The following is a 19,909-nucleotide window of genomic DNA, read 5'->3' as shown; positions in this document are numbered from 1 at the left end:
ACAGCCACTAGAATTATGTAGATATTGCTCCAGTGGTTATCGTCGCCGAAGATACAACTATGTTTAGATATCTATTGATATCACCGCAAATTGACATTAACTTGCACTTGAAACCAAAAAGTTAACTGAACTCTTATGAATTGGATGAAAGCCCGTTTATGTTGCACTCACGTGATATGATATCTAGATACATGAAAACCTCACTCCTTAGCCGAATTTGGTTACCATGACTGATAGGATTATCAAGCAAGGCAGTCCATAGACAGTTCCGCTTCTCCTCTTAGTTAGGTAGCGTTTGACTCAGCTTTTTTAGAGTTTAAAAGTTACTTATAAGTTAAAGTTAAAAATAAGAGCTTTAAAAATAAGGCTAAAGGTGTTTGGTGTTTTTCATTTTTGTACATCTTAAATGTAACTTTTAAGCTAAAGGTTGTTTGATCATAATTATGTCTTTTCACGTATACTTATCTAAACATTTTATCAAATGGTTGGTATGCAACCTTATTTGTATATCATTCATCTATACACAGAACCAGAAACATTTTCCATAGATGAAGCAGGCATCTTCATTAACATGATAATTTATTTGGCAAAATCATCAAAATTAAAGCGTTAGATTCCTCCACTTCACTGGGGAAAGGATCTTTGTATTTGAGGCCTCTCCTTTTAGGAACTGTCCAGTTTTGGGTTTGGACAGAAAATGTGTAATTGAAATTGATGGTAATCTTGGCTATCAATTAGAAGAGCATGCTGTAAGCGTGGATGAATTGGTTGAGGTTGATGAAGTTTTCTGCACAGGAACTGTCGTTGGTGTTGCACCTGTAGGCACATAAAGGAAAGAAGGGTGGAATATAAAACAGGTTCTGGAACTATTTGTCAAGAGTTCTACAAAACTATAGTAGGAATTCCAACGGACACTGTGATTCAATCTTCTGCGTAGCGATAGCATGACAGTTTGGCTAAAAATTGAAGCGATGAATAGGGAAACGAGAGATCCACGCGAGGGAAGAAAAAAATAAGTTACTTTTAAGCAAAAAGCTCCTCTCCCTGACTTTTTCTTAAAAGTTACTAATTTCAATTTCCTGTTATAAAAAATAAGTCACTTAAAATTTTAGAACTTTTAAAAAATTGTGTTTGGCCCAACTTTAGCTTAAAAATAACTTAAAAGTAAAAAAAAAAAAGTCAGGCCAAACACTACCTTTGAGAGGAGCAGAGACCGCTCGATCTTATCTTGTTGGTCGCGTTGAGCTTGGTTCCGAGATGTTAGTCTACTTCCTTAATCCTAACATCAGCAGTTTCGGATATCACCTACGAAGAGCTGCTCTAAACTCAATGCACAAGTCCTTAGAAGTGCATTCCATATACAGAAGAAGAAAAAACATGGATCCGTAACTCTTTGGAAATAAAATAAAGTTTAATGAAGCAAAACTTACTAAACTAAGCTGAGGAAAGAAAGTATACCAGACACAATAAGTCAATAACTGTAAAAAAAACTGGCCCCTATAATGCCAGTCATTCCATTTTAAAAAAAGTAAAAAGACAAACTAGAGAGCTGAATCCAAAAGTTTAAGTTACATTTAAAATGTAGGAGTTTGATACAGTAAAGCACAATGACTATCACCCCAACAAAGCAATGCTACTTAAATAACGGGGTAAAAACTCCCAACTTGCACAAATTTTCTTCAATTTGAAGCCAAGAAGTTTAAGAACTATGGAATTCTCCTATAAGTTGCTCCCAGAAGCAGATACCTCAGTACTGCAAACAGGGCAAACCTGCAGACAAAGAACCAAGGGTTATATCACTGCTTCTCCACTGCAAACAACTCGAAACAAATAATTCAAATTTGTTCAAAATACAGGGTAATTTATGAACTGTTGATACAAGTAGAGAACTGGATTTATCTTGAAATTTAAGCAAAAGGAGAAATCCAATAAATAAGGGCTGAGTATAAAAGATATGTCCTGAACAATGAGGTTGAACAATCATCCTTGCTTCCTGTGTTGGTCTCACACCTGATTTTGTTCTTTCTGTAGGTGGAAACAGAGTAAACTTACGCTGTGATTTATACGTTTTCATTATATTTTTTTCAATTTATTATACTTACATCCTTTTCAAGTTTCAGCTCTTGACTAATTATTTTTTCTAGAGGCCAAAGCTTCCTCCAAAGTGTTAATCAAACATGATAGTCTAGCAATTAATTGCTGAGTCCATAGATAATATTTATTGGATAATGCCATCATCTACTAGAGGAGTGCTAAGGACGCTTTTCAACACTTTTCAGCAAAGTAGACTAAATGAAAGGTGCTCTGGAACTGGAAAACAATAACTCGCAACCAGAAACTATGAACTTGAAGTGTTATCTAATATGTATGTACTATGCAATCCAGTTCAAATCAAGACATGTTAAGCATAGTACAGGCAGGAAGAGACTAACAGCCACAAAAGAATATCTGTAAGCATTGTTCAACCAGATGCACAGAAGTGCATATATAAAGGACCTAGTGAACCACAAACTAAAATTTGCAAAGTAAACTTTTACAAACTGGAAGAGAAGAATAGAGAAGTTGATTAAAAAATTAAAACAAAAAAGATTAGAACAATTTTATTGAATGACAGAGGAGAGACTAGAGAGGTCTCTCCAAGGGTTTCACTTTAACAAAGGATTTCTCCTTTTACGCATTTAAACTCACAAAATGAACCCCCTCTATTAATTTTCCATTTTTATCTAATTGAGTCACCTCTAACTAACTACCTAACTAATTTTAAATACTTTACTCCGGTCCTTCCTTCTATCCGAATTCCTAACAATACAAGCCCCTACAAAAGCAACCTTGTCCCCAAGGTCGCAATCTGGAAACACTTCCTCAACATATGCCGAATAAGTAATTCCTTTCGATTCAATGCATTACAAAAATTCTCAATGCTCAAAAGTGTGTAAAACATGGATTCCAATAATTTTCCATGTTAGTGCTGAAAAGGTACAATGGCCAACTTTAGTGGCAGCAGTTGAGTAATCATCCCTATAGTTGTTTGCGCATACAGACCTGTCCTGTTGTGAGAACAACAACCAAAGTTTTTCCCTTCAACAAAGGATTTCTCTTTTTCCACAATTTCCTAGAATCATCTTCAATTATTCTTTGTGCATTCAGACCTGTCTATTTGTCTAATTAAGTCTCCTCTAACTAACTGACTAACAACCCTAACTACTTTAGCCCACACCTTCTATCCTAACAGAAACTAATAACTACACACAAATATGTGAACCAACAGCATATATGCAGCCAAATGTAAATGATGAAAAAAATTACATAAGGTGGGGGAAGAAGATAACCATACCTTGTTTATTTTCAACCAATTGTTAATGCACTCAGGATGGTACAGATGTTTGCAGGAAAGAACTGTCAAGGACTCGTCATCCTCATAGTCCACCCGACAAATAACACACCTGAAAAAGGCCACCAAAATCAGGCACCACGGTATATCATGATCACAGCTAAGGTTACAAGTAACACTATTTCACATACGAATCATTGCTTCCATGTTGATCATTCCCAGTCTTGTACTTGATTGAAGGCAAAGAGGCAATAGTATCTGTTGTAAGACCTCTGCTTTCAGTTCCAACTACTTCACCCAATGCTAGTAGTTCCTGAAATAATTGAAGCTTACTATCAAAACACGAGACAGAAGGGCACATGCAGAATGAGCAGCATTACACAAGCTTTGGTATAGATCAAAGTTACCTCGTAGGAAAGTTCGTCTGGATCAACATCCTCCCAAGCATCCTGAATCAGATGATCAACAAGAAGCATTTAGAGAATTGAATTGACAGTAGTAAATGAGATGCATGATTACATTCTACTGTCCAAAAGATTAATCAACATCAATCTAGCCTGTTGATCCTATCATTATAATAACACATAATAAACAAAATGAAGATGATATATCAGGAATAGCAATGAAGAAGAAGAACAACAACAACAATGGGGAGGTGATCTAAAAAAAGGATACCATGGGCTTTAAGAAGGTTGGTGAAGAATCTTGGTGATGTTTTAAACACAGTAGCTGCAAAAATGCATCTGGTATTTGAAATATGTAGAAGAAAGGTGATCTATAAAGAGGATATCATGGGATTTCAGAAGGTCAATGAAGAACCTTGGTGATGTTTTAGACACAGCAGCTGCAAAAATGCATCTGGTATTTGAAATATGCGGAAGAAAAGAATCCCATCAGAGGGTTCTACTCAGATCTAATGATTCTAATCTAGTGGCTGTGGACTAGCTTCAGCGACAATTTTGTGTCTACATTCAGGACAAATGAGCCTGTGTTGTCATGGATAAAAATTGGAAATAACTAATCACACAAAACCAATGAACCAGATTCTGTTAATAATATGGACAATATTCAGGCAGAAGGTCCAACTGAAATTAAGAGATTTACAAGTAGTAGGTACTATTCTTGGTTCCTGACAGGTATGCAGATAGGAATATGCTGAAGAGAGATTTGTGCGTAATTAATTTATTTCGAGAAAAATAGTTTTGTGCAACCCTAGAGTTCTATACTGAGCAAAGCATAATTATTTTGCCTCAAGAAGGGGAAGCAAGAAAAAACAAAGAGCATTGCTATTTGGCTCGACAAAGACCCCATACGAACCTTAAGAATGACGTTTATCTTCACTTAAAAAGGAAATCTGCTTATTATTTATTTTTTTAAAATGGAAAAATAAGAAATTAATTCTCTGGCTGCGTGGAGACAGAAACTCAAGCGCCTCACTTGACCTCGAGCCACCACTCCCACCGGCCACGCACTACTACCTTCGATGCCCAAGCAACGGCGGCTACTGTAAAGGCTCACGGCGGTGACTAGAGTAGAGGAATGGTCGACAACGATGGGGGTGCGGCGCTGTTTCTTCTAATTGGGAGAAAGTGGTGTTGGGGAAGAAGAAAGGGGCAAAGTGTGATTCTCTTCCTCTCGCGGGCACATGTGAACACATCAAGAGTCAGATCTATGTTAATCATGATTCCAGAAGCCTAATGTTTGAATGGAGATCAGAGCAATTGGGATTGAAATTGGGAAAGAGAACGATAGAGAATGGAAGTAGAAGCGAGAATCGTAAGAGAGAGAAGGAACGTGTGCACGTGAAAAAAGCCACATCATTCATCAGATTCATATATAGAACAATTCGAGCCATTAAGCATTTTCCAAAAACAAAATAAGCTAGAACCATTTAGAATAAGCTAATAGAATTTTCATGCAATGCTACCTAAAATATCAAATAAAACATCCTCAATCACAATGCATAAACCAACCAATCAAATATTACATGAACTTTGTCTTATTTGTAACAACTAACAAGCATGGTATATGTAAATGAAAACAGCTGAACTAAGTAATACTAATAAAGTTTCAAAGAAAATGCTAATAAGTCATAATATTTTTCAAATAGAATCATCCTATGCCTATAATTAAACCGAATATGGGCACACATGTACCATTTTCTATGGTGCTGAAGTTTCACACTTTTCAAATGTTTAATACAACGACTATGGGTGTGTGTGATTTGCACTGAGAAAATATTAAACTGAGTAGGTATGAATGCATCACAAACCAGTGTTGTCAAATTGCGATAATACAACGACTATGGGTGTGTGTGATTTGCACTGAGAAAATATTAAACTGAGTAGGTATGAATGCATCACAAACCAGTGTTGTCAAATTGCGATCAAGGAGAGCCAAAAATCCGCTATTTCGGCCGCTATTTAGCGGCGAATAGCGATTAGCCAAAAATCCGCGCCGCTATTTGATAACACTGGCACAAACATATAAAATATATATTTTACCTGTGAATTACCACCATGCTCCTCCATGTCCTCAGGCTCCACTGTAATTAAAAATGAAACTGTTAGTCCTTAAAAAAACAAAAACAAAAAACACCCAAAATTATATTCCAATAGAACTTACCATCATGTATCCCAGCAAGAGCTAACAGCCTAGCAGCCATTTCCCTCTCTTCAGCCTCTTGTAATGCTCTTGCATAGGCTTCATCACTTGAAAACACATCTGGGTCAAATTCAATGATTGGATGTTCTCCAGCGCCAGCATGAGCATGGACATCAAATGCATCTTCAGTCTCATATCCCTCCTCATCGCCATCATCTTCATCGCCATCCTCATCCTCATCCACATCACTCCCATCATGCAGATCATCAAAATCATCCCCTTCATCATGCAAATAGCTTCCACCCTCCCAACTTCCATAGTCACTTCCATCATTATTCATTCTCAGCATCATGTATGCCCTTTCCTATTAAACAATCAAAACCACACCGTTAAACTATCAGAGACTAACAGTGCTTCACTCCCAGCTAGAACAGCTAGAAGCATAACTCATAAGAATCTGTGCCTGATCAATTTGAATTGCTCTAAAACCTACAAATTCACTTCAATTTCGTATCCTCACACACCAACCAAACTCGAAAAGTAAATAACAAACAAAATAGGGCATTCAATAACAATGAGAAACTAGTAATAATGGAAGGAGAAGAAGAAGAACCTGCTCCTGAAGGGTTCGAGCGAGGGCGAGGTCAGCGTCGACCTGGCTGAGATTGGAGAAAGGGGTTCTGGAAGGCTGGCGAGGGTTGGGTGCAGATCCAGTTGGCTGCTCTCCTCCTTCTCCTTCTTCTTCTTCTTCACCTTCCTCTCGATTTTCTTCTTCTTCCAGTTTCTCTGTCATGTGCTCCTCGCCATTGGAATTGGAATGCTCTTCTTCATGGTTGTGGTTGGTGGATTTCACAACTTCTCCTGAACCGGTTTTGGCCGTGACGGTGACGGCGGCGGTGGCGGTGTTGTTGTCGGCGGCGGCGGTGTTGTCATTCTCCATCGGTGAAGCAGAAGCCGAACAGAGAGAGATGAAGAAGAAGAAGAAGAAGACGATGATGATCGAAATAGGAGAATCAACAAGAGAATATAAATATATATATTCGAAATCAAAAGGCTTAAATATGTTTCTGGTCCCTACAAATATATATAATGTTGGTTTTAGTCCCTTAAAAATCAACAAGCTAGCTGTGGGGTCCACAAGTTTCGACGCTCCGATTCAACTGTGCCGTCATGAGTTCGGGTCCCACACGAGATCAACGGCTACCATTGCACGTTCTGAATTAATTAAATGATACTTGTGGGAAAAGAAATTTTTTTTTATTTTAGAGTAAGATAATATTGTTGGGCTGTTCAAAAAATATATATATTTAATATTGTTAGGTGATTGATTGATTCAATTTGATTTTTTTGAATAATAGAATTTGTGTTTAACTTGCCGTGAGAATTTTAAGATGACTTGTGCATCTTGTTATTATGGTTTTAAACTCGACTAGGTATATTCATTACGAAATTTTATATACCATTACCAGTTTACCACTTTTAATTTTTTTGGTAGTTTTTATTTTCGCGCGTTTTCGCGGGTGTTTGGGCATTTGTTCTGTTCTTTATGTTGAATTGTGGGGTGTTTCGTGTTATAGATGGTTTCAAAAGGTAAACATTAAGACCGATTCAGCGAGTAGTATCCATCTTTCGAGCTCCGCCTTGGAAAGATTTCATCATTGTGCTTTGTTGGCGGCTCTCATATGTATTCTTATTGCGGGCTTTATTCAAGATGTTAGGAGACATGTTACTAAAAGAGGATTTTTTGTGTGTTTTTTCTTTTGGCGTATTTTTTTCCGCGCGTTTTGTGTTTTTTCTCTTCGCGGTTTTTTTTCGCGCGTTCTCAAAGCATTTCGGCATTTGTTCTGCTCTTTTATGCTGAACTGTGAGTATTTTGTTGGACATTTGCATGTTCCGTCATATAGGGATCTAAAAGGTGATCATTGAGACGGATTCAACGAGTAGTATTCATGTTTTGAGCTCTGCGTTGGAAGAATTTTATTATTGTGCTTTCGTTGGTGACTCATCTGTATTCTTATTGCGAGCTTTAGCCAAGATGTTTGAGGGCATGTTTTCGCACTTGCAAAGTTACGTTTAGATTTGAACTTATCATTTCATATTTTTATGTGCTTCCAGTTTTTTTTTATTCAGTTATTGCTAGAAAGGGCCTCTAACATTTACTGTAAAGGCTTGTAGCCTTTTTGTTTTCATTTCCTCTAGCCTTTTAGCCCGCATTCTTTATTTAAAAAAAATAAAGAGGTTTAGGTCAAGGGATCACCTCTATCCCTCTTTATTTATTTTGTGTGGGAAAGTCCTTATATCAATGCTACGGAAGTCCATGGAAGATGGATAAATTCAGGGAATTAGATTCCCCACCCCATCATTTAGAATTGTCACCCTAGCCTTTTTAAAAAAATGTCGGGATTACCCTCCGGGACTTAAACCTCTATATTAGTCCAGTTGTTGATGTTTTGGACTAGTCCGAGAGTTATAAGTTCGGAAGCTTTAATTACAGTTAAAATAACATGACTTTAGTCCAATTGCAGCAAAAATAACATGACTTTAAAATTGAAAAGTTACATAATTCAATTTAAACAAAATTACAATACATAATCCAAGTTAAGCATTTGAAAAGTAAAGCAAAATAACAATACTGCATCTGGTAAGAGTGATAGTGATCCAAGACTATAAGTTTCGGATCTCTCCAGGACTTCAAGGTTCGGACTGGTTGATAATAAAATTTGCCACCTCTTTTTAAGACGTCCGAGAGTTGTTGTACTGGATTAATATGAAACTTCAAGATTCGGATCTCTCAAACCAGATACTGTCACAAAAACAGAAACATGAAAATGCAGTGACAATAATATGGGACAAACAGACATGGTTACAATACCCTTTTGGTCGCGATTCTTGGTCGCTTTTGGGTACCTCAATGTCGCTTCTGGGTCGCTTCTGGGTCGCACATCTTGAGAGCTCTGAGTGTTGATGTTTTGTTATGTTCTAAAAGTGAATCTGAATTCTGTTCTAATATTAACAGAGTCCGAAAGTTGAAGTTTTGGATGAGTCTGAATGTTCAACCTCCGGAGTAAAACACGGAGGGACAATTTTGGCTTTTCCCAACTTTTAAATGGGATGGCAATTCTAAATGAGGGGTGGGAAATCTAATTCCCATAAGTTCATGGTATTAAAATTGCTCAAAAGATATACCTATTGTTTCTCACATTCTTTTGCAAATGACAACATATGTCTATATCATATGTGATGAGTTTATGAGCTGTTGATTGAGAGTGAAAATAGTAGAAAGCTTTGGTAAATATTTGGGTTAATTTTCCCACTAAAATTGGTGAATTAAGTCCTATATTTTTTATTTTGTGAAAGAAATTGATTAGAACGTGTTTTCTGGTTCCACATGGACCTGGGTTTCATAGCTTATTAGATCAATATTTAAATAAATATTCAATAAAAGAATATCAAAAGAGGCACGAATCAGCTTAATTTGTAGGTAATCCATTTATTTTCAAACTAAATCACAATTCAAATTAAACAAAATCAATTAAGATTGAATGGTGGCTTTTTGTCGTGCCATCATATATCTATGAAATCCGTTTTAGAAAAGCAATTCTACATGGCCCAAAAAATCCTTACACGACTAGGCACGGAGAAGCTTTGATGAATCCATTTATTTTCAAACTAAATCACAATTTAAATTGAACAAAATCAAATAAGATTGATGGCTTTTTAGTCATCAAAGTTCATTAAAATCTATGCCGTTCCATCTATCAATTTCGTTTTAGAAGAACAATGCTACATGGCCTGAAAATTACCCACACGACTAGGCAAAAAGCAACTTTGTAGTTAATTTATTTATTTTCAAAATAAATCACAATTAGATTGAACAAAATCAATTAAGATCAAACGATGACTTTTTGGTTGTGAATGTTCATTAAAAAATTTGCCGTGCCATCTATCAATTTTGTTTAAGGCATTTCAAAAGAGCAATCCTACATGGCCCGAAAAAATCCCCACACGACTAGGCATGAAGCATATTTGAAGTTAATCAATTTTGTTTCAGTCAGAAGAACAATGCTACATGGTAACATGGCTCAAAAAATCCCCACACGCAGATAATCCATTTATTTTCAAACTAAATCACAATTTAAATTGAACAAAATCAATTAAGATTGGCATTTCTGTCCTAAAATTTCGTTAAAGTAATTAGACCATGTGAATGCATATATATAATTCATCGAAGATATATAGCAATTAATTATAATTTGAGTAAAAATGGAAACAAGTGATCAATTGATCCTGAATGAACTAAATATTCAGGTATTTAATATAAATTTAATTGTCAAACATTAGGATAAGGACGGGCTCATAAATTTAAAAGAGGAAAGAAATAAATCGAAATCGCAAAAATAATGAATATTGAATTTAATAGGGCAGAGTAGAGAAATTTCAGCACTAATTAAAGGAAAGGGAGAAAGAAATTAACGATATAAAATGAAATAAAGTCTTTTATAAAAGGATAGTTAACACACCAAACAAGGAGAGAAAGCAAAAAGAGAGGAATAGAACAAGGTTTCAACAAGAGAAAAAGAGGTAAAGCTCCATTTTTTTTGTTGCTTTTGATGAAGAAACCTTTTACTACATAAGTCTTTTATTTTAATCTTGAACTCTTGGTGAAAATGATGGTTTTGGATTTAGTACGATGAGTATGCTGAATACCAAGATATAGTATTTATTTTGGTTTCATCGATTTTTATACATGTTACTATGTTATATGTTAGTATGTTACATACTTACAGTTCAGTCTTTATCATTTTGATTCATTAGAATACATACAAGAAATATAGTATTTATTTTGATTTCATCGATTTTTATATATGTTAGTATCTCATATTCAGCCTTTGTTACTTTGATTCGTTAGAGAAAGAAAAAATAGTGACTTCAATTTTTTTTGATAAATTCTTTTGTAGACAATGGGTCGTGGAAGAATACCTATGGAACTGATTAAGAAGGAAAAAAATCGAGAAACAACCTTTAAGAAGAGAAAAGATGGGTTGCTGAAAAAATTTAATGAGTTTTCCATTCTTTGTGATGTTGAAGCCGCTGCAATTATCTATGCCCCTAATTCTGCTGAACCTGAAACATGGTCATGGCCCCCAGAGGACCCAAGCAAATTTCATCACGTCATTCAGAAATATCAGAACACAACTAGTGATAGGCGTGCCAAGATGTTTGGTGTGCATGAGTATTTTGATGATAGGATCAAAAAAGTTGAAGGGGAGATTTCCAAATTGTACAAAAACAAGATGAAGGTGATGTACCCTGAATGGGATGCATCTTTGAATAATTTGGGGGAAGAACAATTGAGGATTATGATTAACTTTTTGGATGCTAAGCTTGATGCATGCAATGCAAGGATGAATATGCTAAAAGGAAAAGAAGTAGCAGAATCAATTCCTCCTTTTTTGGACCCAAATCAGAATAGCTACCTCAATTATCTCATGATGCAGAACATGAATCCAATTGGTGATAGCTACAATACATTTCAGATTGGTGAGAGCTCTCAACCTGCTTCCATGCTTCAATTGATGGGAAATGATGTTGTAACAGGTGATGATCCTAGAACTGGTGGTGTGCTGGAAGTGAAGGAGTATGGAGAAGCTGAAGCAAACAATCAAATTCAAAACATGAATCCAGCAGGTTATTATGATGGAAATTATATTCAGGCAATGCAGCAGCAACATGCTCTTTCTTCTGAGAACCTGCACGATCAAGGAGCTTACCAAACTCTGACAGATTATCCATTGTATGATGAATTCTACCAGCCTAATGGATTATATGACACTGACATGCAGCTCCAAGCTCAAATCTTCAACTATATGCATGGAAGGAAGTAGGCTATCTAATGCTTGAACCATTATGCTTAGTAATCTATAGGTTATGCTTTTAATTTTCTTGGACCTAATTAATGTTGGTTTGAATTGTTGAATTTTTGTTTTCTAGGAATCAGTTTGATCTTCAAACTGTTCTCCTTTGCTTGATGCCGTAGACTTGGTTACTTATCAAGGAAGTTATTTTGAAATATAATATTTAGGGTTTTATATATTTTTTTCATATATAGCTGGTGTTTTGCCACCCAACTTCTTAAGATGTTGTGGTGTTTGAGTTGTGTTCCGGTATCCTGCCTTGCCTTGTATGTGTCGTGTTTAGAGTTGGTGTTGATGTCGGTGCTTCTTAACTTTAAACTTTTAGAGTAGTTCTTCATTAAAAAGTATTTGTAACTAATCACAAACTCTCAAAATAAGGTTATAACTTATAACTATCCAACGAATGTCGGTTATAGTGATAAAAAGTTGATATTTGAATCTTAGGTTGAGAGTTCAATTCCTAGGAACCACACTCTTGGGGAGACCTTTAACACCTAAGTCGAAATTGCAATAGCGCGCAATTTTAACACACACACACACAAAATAAAGTAAGGTGATAAATGCCTATTTGTTTTTCAATTCAAAAGCAAATTTAGTACCTCATAATTAGAGAGAAAGGGGGTTATCCCCCTATGCCACTTGTTGACTCTGTTTTGTTTCCACTGTTTATATGATCTATACTGAAGTCATTCCTCCTGTTTCAATCCTCTATGAAGTATTTTTTTCACTTTTTTGTTCTTTTTTACTTTACGATCATTCACCTCCTCCGCCACTACCTGCTAGCACCACCACATCTACCGAATTTATTGTCACCTCCGCTATTGCCTTTGCTTACGTTGTTGTCTGCCTTTGCTTCTACCATGTTGCCTCCGCTTCCATTGTCTCAGCCCCCTTTGCCACTTGTCGACTCTGTTTTGTTTCCACTATTTATATGATTCATACCAAAGTCATTCCTCCTCTTTGTATTATATGTGACGTCGAGTGGACTTCATTCGTTGCTACTGAAGCTACAATGTTGGCTTCTTTGGAAGAGCTATATAAATTGTAAAAGTTTGGAGCTATATTCTTAATTTACTTATCTAATTACATTGCACTATCGTTCCTTCATATTTTACTCTTACATAACGTTAGTGCTGGCGAGCAATTCTTTGAGTTTTAATCGATCCAACTTTAACTAAAAAAGGAGAGGATTGGTCTTTACCCAACTTTCAATTTCAACCCTCAATTATTACATACTTATTTATAAATATTTATAGTAAAAATAAAACATTTTATACAATACTTATAAAGCAAACTACAAATCCTACTCACTAGTTTGATAAACCAAACAAGCAAAAGTGTTGAAACGAAACAAGTGAAGAGCAGCAACCAAAATCGCTGCTAAAATTATATAGCCGCCAGAAAAACGCTCGCCCAAGCCCAAAGAGTGACTCTACTGCATTTTGCGTGAACGGAGAGATCTTCTATCATCAGGACGCCTCTGTCTAACAAACCGCCACCTCCCCTTTTGTGGGTATGTATCAAAATACCTTCTTGCACATAAATACAATGTGGGTTTTGCTTTTTGATGATGTTGTTGTTGTTGTTGTTGTATGCTTCATTTGTTGTTATTTCAGCCATTTTATATCATTGACTAGGTTCAAAATTGTTAGTTCTAATTAATGGAATCAAAGACAAGCTTTCTGTCTGCAAACTAGTTGATAAAATGACTGAAAGAAACCTGGTAGCACTAACAGCAACTTTGATATGGAATAAATCATCTGTACTAGTTGGAATGCATTAATGAATTTAGATGTGCTTCTCATTCTGGTTAGTACTCACTTAATCTGTAATTTTGTTGCTTAAAAGAGTACAGATAATAACATTAGAGAAGAGAATGCATTTGCTTAACAAACACAGTCTTATTGAATCACTTTTCTGCTTACTTTTTCACTTGTGTATTATATTTAAGTTGACTTTGATGTAATCCATCCGTTTAGGTGAGAGTGAGAGATTGAAATGAGGAAATAAATTTAGCTGAGATGTTAATTTTTATTATCTGGCACTGTTATTTGAAAATGAAGTATCTTATATGCTTGATTAAAGGTTTAAATGGTTATGATCCCTGTTTTTCTATTTAATGCTTGGTTCTTAATCTTGATTGTGATGGTTCAGTCTTCATCATACTGTCAGAACTAATAATTTTTCGATGGGGACTGAATTATTGGTGGAAGGACTTTGAAGTCAAGAAATATGAGATTGGATTATTCTTCATAAATTGTTTTGAAGCATGATTGTGCTTATTTGGAAATTAAACCTTTAAAAGAGGAATCGTGCATTCTTATAGTTCAGATGTCTTACTGGGTTGTTTGGTTCCCCAGTTTCTTCCCTTTTTTAGGGTCATGATGCACCAATATTATAATCTTATTTATATAAATTTGACTTCCTGTTTACAATGATGTCTATGTTTCCTTGACGACTAACTACTTAAATTCAATTAAAAGCTTGAGAACCCCTTGATCCCTAACCATCACATTCTCTGTCTCCAAACAGTGTGGCGGTGCTTGGGTAATACATGTACTTGAAGTGTTAGACCAGCAGGTGCTAGAAGATATATCTTTAAATGCCTGGCGTGTCACCGTCATTTAAAATTGCAAATCTAAACCAAACTCTACTCAGCCTCCTTGATGGATGCAAATCAATGCTTGAACTGAAGCAACTTCATGCTATTTTGATCACTTCCGGCTTGTCTCAAGATGAGCCATTTATATCCAAAGTTCTTTGTTTTTCTGCTCTGTCCAATTCAGGCGACATTGATTATTCATACAGGGCTTTCTCCCAGCTTTCCAGTCCAAGAATTTTTATCTGGAATACAATCATAAGAGGCTATTCAAATAGCAAAAATCCAATTCAATCACTATCTATTTTTCTAAAGATGCTGCGACATGGGCTTGCACCCGATTACTTAACATATCCATTTCTTGCGAAAGCATCAGCACGCCTCTTAAATCAGGAAACCGGTGTATCTGTGCATGCCCACATAATAAAAACTGGGCATGAGTATGATAGATTTATCCAGAATTCGTTGATTCACATGTATGCTTCTTGTGGGAATATTGTCTGGGCTCATAAGGTATTTGACAGTGTGCAGGAAAAAAATCTGGTTTCATGGAATTCCATGTTGGATGGCTATGCTAAGTGTGGAGAAATGGTTTTGGCTCATAAAGTTTTTGAGTCCATGTCAGAGAGGGATGTTCGGTCATGGAGTTCTCTGATTGATGGTTATGTTAAGGCTGGTGAATACAGGGAAGCTATGGCTGTCTTTGAAAAGATGCGTGCTGTTGGGCCCAAGGCCAATGAAGTAACCATGGTGAGTGTCTTGTGTGCCTGTGCACACCTGGGTGCTCTAGAGAAGGGGAAAATGATGCACAAGTACATAGTTGACAATGGCTTACCACTGACACTGGTCCTGCAGACTTCACTTGTGGACATGTATGCCAAATGTGGGGCAATAGAGGAGGCTTTACTTGTATTCCATGGTGTCTCAAAGAGAAAAACTGATGTGTTGATTTGGAATGCAATGATTGGAGGTCTCGCAACACATGGATCAGTCGAAGAGTCTCTTGGATTGTTTAAGGATATGCAAGCGGTTGGTATCAAAGCCGATGAGGTTACATACTTGTGCTTGTTGGCTGCCTGTGCCCATGGAGGGTTAGTTAAAGAAGCATGGCACTTCTTTGAAAGCCTTGATAAATGTGGCATGACACCTTCAAGTGAGCACTATGCCTGCATGGTAGATGTGCTAGCGCGTGCCGGTCAATTAGCTACTGCATACCAATTTATATGTCAAATGCCAATGGAACCAACAGCTTCCATGTTAGGTGCTCTTCTTAGTGGATGTATTAACCATAGAAATTTTGAGCTGGCTGAAATAGTTGGAAGGAAGCTTATTGAGCTAGAACCAGATCATGATGGAAGGTATATTGGCTTGTCAAATGTTTATGCAGGTGTTAAACGCTGGGATGATGCAAGAGGCATGAGAGAAGCCATGGAGCGAAGAGGGGTGAAAAAATCACCTGGGTTTAGTTCTGTTGAAATATGTGGAGTCTCTCGTAGATTCATTGCTCATGATAAAACACACTCTGATTCAGAAGAAACTTATTCTATGCTAAACTTTGTTGCCTATCAAATGAAACTTGGCTGTCGCCAGGACAATGAGGAAAGCTCATTGAATAATGATTCGTTAATAGAAGATTTGCTTCTTGTTTGAGTAGATGGCATAAAAGTTTTTAGCAATTAAAGTTGGTCAAAAACATATGAAACATTTATTTGATTATTACTTTTATATGAATTAATTACTCTTGCAATACAGAGTACAGTACATCAGTTATACACATTGTCACTGGTGGTATTGTTATTGACATTCTACATCTTGATTTGTTTGTGTATCCTTCAGGACACACTGCTCTCCCTCTTTACTTTTTCCCCATAGAAGAATATACATGCCAGCAATGACCAAGACTGATCCTGCAACACTGCTTATTGCAGAAAGGGTTACATTAGGTGTAATGGAATGTAGAAAAGTAATGGAAATCATAGAAGAGTGGTAATAGGAATCAACCTTCCCATGTAAATCTCCTCTTTTAGTATAGTAAAATCAAGCACAGCCACAAATATCTGTATCAAGGGGCTAAATGCTGCAGTAAAAACTGGACCCCTTTGTTTGACACACCATGACATAGCCACATAGCACAAACCTGATCCCACTAATCCCTGTGTTCACATAAACAACTAAGTTAAATGCTAAGGTTTGTGCAGGTAATTATGATTGTTGAATCTTCTACCTCAAATGCAAATCGATATTTAGATTTGAACATAAAGTGTGTTTTTGCATATCAGTTAAGTGCAACATAAAGGAACTTTCATCTCAATTCATAAGAAAATATTTGTTCACTTTTTGTCTTAATGTATGTGATAATATCGATTTGCTATCCAAAACAAAATTTGTTATTGTAAGGAACTAACAGACTATTTCAAAAACATTGTAAATGATGTATGTCATTGTAAGGAACATACTTACAGAATATATAACACTCATTATTTCTAGCTTTCCTTTGAGGATCCATGAGGCATTATTTCTCCTCATGACCAAAGTTGCTATTGCTGATTGAATGGCAGCAAAAAGTGACAAAATAGCTGTGCTAGAGTATTGGCATGGATAACTTTTGCTAATCTTTGCTTGTATGATAAACCAAGAACTCCAGAAGAGGCAGCCTGCAGTTAGAAGGGTTGAGCCTATAATCCATTTCTCTGTTGAGGCATCTCGGGTTGTGCTTGCAGCTTTGTTTGCCATGTCTTGTGATTGGGAGTTGATCAAGGGTATTCCTTTATAGAGAGCCAATAACAAAGCTCCACATATGCACATAAAAGTTCCCAAGACTTTGGCTTTACCACTCTTGCTTTTCATGTTCACCTTCTCTATCCTTGAAAATTTTCAACTCAAAGGGTTAAAATAGTTGTAGGGGTGTGTGTTTGGGTAAATAAGAGCTTATCATAGAAGTGCTTATCCCCAAGCTAGTTTGATAAGCGTATTGAAATAAGCTCAAAAAGATTATAGGTATAAGCGCTAATATGAGTAACGTCTGAAAATAAATTCAAAGCAACTTGTAGGCAAGCCATGGGCTATTTTAATAAGTTTACCCGAATAATTGCATTAACACTATACTATAACATAGCTCTTCTAAAACGCTATACCACAATCAAGTAATATCTTTTGTCTAACTTACCCAAATGGCAGCGCCATAATGAATGTAAATACTGGCACCATGTTGAGGAATGCACATGAGAATGTGGCAGAAGTGTATTCAAGTCCAAGAAGAAACAGGTATTGAGGGAGTGTAACTCTGAAAAGAATTAGTAGAATATCAAAATCATAAATTTTATTGGCTAGCTCTATAGTTATTACTTTTTAGTATTACAATTAAAACAACGTCACTACAGAACTAGAAGCATGTATCTTTAGTTACAAAAGTACTTACCCGACTAGAGCAGAGAGAAAAAGGAGACATATTATGTGAGCCTCCAGTTTGTGTTTCCTGTCAAAAGTAGAAAACTGTTATATATGTATTTTCTTTTGTAAAATTTCAGTAGTTCTAGAATTAAACTTAGTCTCTCAAACAAAGGACTTTTTTACATTTTTTTTTTATAAGCCAAGCAATATATTGATATGAAGTACAAGGGGAAGGACTTTTTTACATGACAACCAAAGAAAGCAAGTGTATTAGCCAAAGAAGTGATGGAAGGAGAATAAGAAGAAAGAAGTGAAGAGACCTAGGGGCTCTCACCTTTCATAGAAACAAGCAATAAGTGCCATGAAGATAAATGAAATTGCTTGTCTATATGTTACAATGGACATGTAGTCCATTCCTTCACTAAGAACCTTCTTCATAAGTACATTGACTAAAGCCATAGCTAAGTTAACTATAATCATAATAGAGACTGGCTTGCACAATTCATGGCAATGCATCAACATCATGAATTTCCTCTTTTGATTTTGTACTTTCTATTGTTTGTTTGCCTTTGAAGGAATGGTGTGATGTCTGCTGTCTTCTTCAACCAATATATAGAGGAATTAAGGGGAACAAACATGTTGATAATTTGAAATATTCCTCATCACATCAACACTCTCCATTCAACATTCCAAACTTCTTTTTTGCTTGATTTTTCATTCTCATAGTGGAATTTTACACGTACTCTTATAAGTTATAACATGTTTGGTTTCAGGTTAAAATCTTCCAGAACCACTTCTTTCACAAAAGCTACTTTCAGTAGCTTCTTTCAAAAGCAATTCTTCTCCAAACATGGAAACCTAGCTAGTTTTCAATCATACACTTGCTGCACCAACTGCTACGCGATCTTATATTCGTTCATTATCATTGATTGACCTCAGCCTATAGAAATTTGGAACATACCAAACTTATCACATCAACTTTGTTGTTAAATTGCCACATTTTACTCATTGATTCCTTTCTCATTCTCTGGCTGGAACTTTGAAATTTTCTTCTGCCAAGAAGTGCTAATAAAATCACGTTTTATTTATGTACACCAACTGATATCAGAATTAGCTTCCCTTCTGAATAAAAATATAATCCCAAATATGGTACATTTCTTAGAACCATTGGCTCCTTATCCTTTTGAATGAGTGTTGCAGGGAAATGTCACAAGTGGTTGTAATCTATAAGCATCATTGGCAAGTAGAGAGTAGAGACAGTGAGACAGATATGACATTGTCTCCATTTCCTTTAGCTCACTGGGAATCTGGTTTTCTGCTTTTGTTGGCACGTTGCTTATTTATTTATTAGTTTTATCATCACAAGCAAGAACAAGATGTCAAATCTTGGCAAAGGAGAGAAGCTGAAAAAAAGCTAAAGGATGCTCTCTGACTGGAAAGTAAAGCAGGCATAGAAAAAATGGTTACATATATGGTAATTAATAAAGTAAAATACTTCATGTTATATTATTGTTCATTTTTTTCAGCTAGTTCAATAACTAGTTTTTTTCAAAAACTTTTAATTTATATGTTTAACTTATCGGCTTTCAGCTAGCTTATAAATTTGAAATTAGCTTGTCAACTAGTTTTATCAATGCAGTCATTGTTTCATCACTTCATAGCCAAGTTATAAAGGGAAAACTTGTTGGGCTGGATATTCTAGGAATATGATTTCTACACAGTTTTCAGCACTTGCACATCTCAATAATGTGGGAAGAAATGGAATGCAACAGAAACATAGTGAGAATGGGAATAAGTCGTTTCCGTGAGTTAGTGAAATTTTTACACAAAAAAAACTCAATCCCAATAGAATGTACATATTCCTTCAGTGATAAGAATACACATCTCATTTCACTTTTGAAAAAGTTATACATTTTTCTAATCAATGATAACATATATACAACGTCTTTAACCAAATAAATCAGCATTTTGTGCATGTCATGTCATTCCACAAACACAACCCCAGTAGATAGTAAAACAGCACACACCAAAAGAAGATTTTTATTCACTCTCTAATTGTCCAGCATCAAA

The 19,909-nt window shown here is 35.9% G+C and overlaps 4 protein-coding genes across 4 annotated transcripts; 2 read left to right on the top strand and 2 right to left on the bottom strand.

The window, feature by feature from the left end:
• Window positions 1-1,479: 1,479 nt before the first annotated feature.
• LOC130717961 (E3 ubiquitin ligase BIG BROTHER-related) lies at window positions 1,480-6,951 on the bottom strand. The gene is made up of 7 exons (XM_057568378.1): window positions 6,549-6,951; window positions 5,957-6,299; window positions 5,836-5,876; window positions 3,739-3,780; window positions 3,523-3,644; window positions 3,335-3,443; window positions 1,480-1,770 (listed from the first exon to the last, which is right to left on the bottom strand). The coding sequence occupies exons 1-7, from the start codon at window positions 6,873-6,875 to the stop codon at window positions 1,720-1,722; spliced, it is 1,035 nt and encodes a 344-aa protein (XP_057424361.1). The 5' UTR covers window positions 6,876-6,951; the 3' UTR covers window positions 1,480-1,719.
• A 3,959-nt stretch (window positions 6,952-10,910) lies between these two features.
• Window positions 10,911-11,820, top strand: LOC130720025 (agamous-like MADS-box protein AGL12). The gene has a single exon (XM_057570609.1). The coding sequence runs from the start codon at window positions 10,918-10,920 to the stop codon at window positions 11,818-11,820; it is 903 nt and encodes a 300-aa protein (XP_057426592.1). The 5' UTR covers window positions 10,911-10,917.
• Window positions 11,821-13,178: 1,358 nt separating this feature from the next.
• Window positions 13,179-16,223, top strand: LOC130721034 (pentatricopeptide repeat-containing protein At5g08305). The gene is made up of 2 exons (XM_057571760.1): window positions 13,179-13,363; window positions 14,383-16,223. The coding sequence occupies exon 2, from the start codon at window positions 14,453-14,455 to the stop codon at window positions 16,097-16,099; it is 1,647 nt and encodes a 548-aa protein (XP_057427743.1). The 5' UTR covers window positions 13,179-13,363; window positions 14,383-14,452; the 3' UTR covers window positions 16,100-16,223.
• Window positions 16,224-16,227: 4 nt separating this feature from the next.
• Window positions 16,228-18,493, bottom strand: LOC130721035 (WAT1-related protein At3g30340-like). The gene is made up of 6 exons (XM_057571762.1): window positions 18,174-18,493; window positions 17,868-17,924; window positions 17,616-17,732; window positions 16,910-17,312; window positions 16,451-16,602; window positions 16,228-16,364 (listed from the first exon to the last, which is right to left on the bottom strand). Exons 1-6 carry the CDS (start codon window positions 18,362-18,364, stop codon window positions 16,244-16,246), a joined length of 1,041 nt encoding a protein of 346 aa, XP_057427745.1. The 5' UTR covers window positions 18,365-18,493; the 3' UTR covers window positions 16,228-16,243.
• Window positions 18,494-19,909: the final 1,416 nt, after the last annotated feature.

The sequence above is a fragment of the Lotus japonicus genome, chromosome 5 (genome assembly GCF_012489685.1).
Source record: "Lotus japonicus ecotype B-129 chromosome 5, LjGifu_v1.2".
Taxonomy (NCBI): Eukaryota; Viridiplantae; Streptophyta; class Magnoliopsida; order Fabales; family Fabaceae; genus Lotus; species Lotus japonicus.
Note: the sequence above shows the minus strand (reverse complement) of the source record. Positions and strands in the feature narration are given on the sequence as shown.

What these genes read in the sequence shown, in the direction of transcription:
- LOC130717961 (XM_057568378.1), bottom strand. Translation starts at nt 6,875, where the DNA reads ATGGAGAATGACAACACCGCCGCCGCCGACAACAACACCGCCACCGCC. An exon ending in CAGACGAACTTTCCTACGAG is followed by an intron (nt 3,645 to 3,738) that starts GTAACTTTGATC and finishes CAATTATTTCAG; the next exon opens with GAACTACTAGCATTGGGTGA. An exon ending in CAACATGGAAGCAATGATTC is followed by an intron (nt 3,444 to 3,522) that starts GTATGTGAAATA and finishes GGCCTTTTTCAG; the next exon opens with GTGTGTTATTTGTCGGGTGG.
- LOC130720025 (XM_057570609.1), top strand. Translation starts at nt 10,918, where the DNA reads ATGGAACTGATTAAGAAGGAAAAAAATCGAGAAACAACCTTTAAGAAG.
- LOC130721034 (XM_057571760.1), top strand. Translation starts at nt 14,453, where the DNA reads ATGCCTGGCGTGTCACCGTCATTTAAAATTGCAAATCTAAACCAAACT.
- LOC130721035 (XM_057571762.1), bottom strand. Translation starts at nt 18,364, where the DNA reads ATGATGTTGATGCATTGCCATGAATTGTGCAAGCCAGTCTCTATTATG. An exon ending in TTTCTCTCTGCTCTAGTCGG is followed by an intron (nt 17,733 to 17,867) that starts GTAAGTACTTTT and finishes AATTCTTTTCAG; the next exon opens with AGTTACACTCCCTCAATACC. An exon ending in GAGGAGATTTACATGGGAAG is followed by an intron (nt 16,365 to 16,450) that starts GTTGATTCCTAT and finishes TGCAATAAGCAG; the next exon opens with TGTTGCAGGATCAGTCTTGG.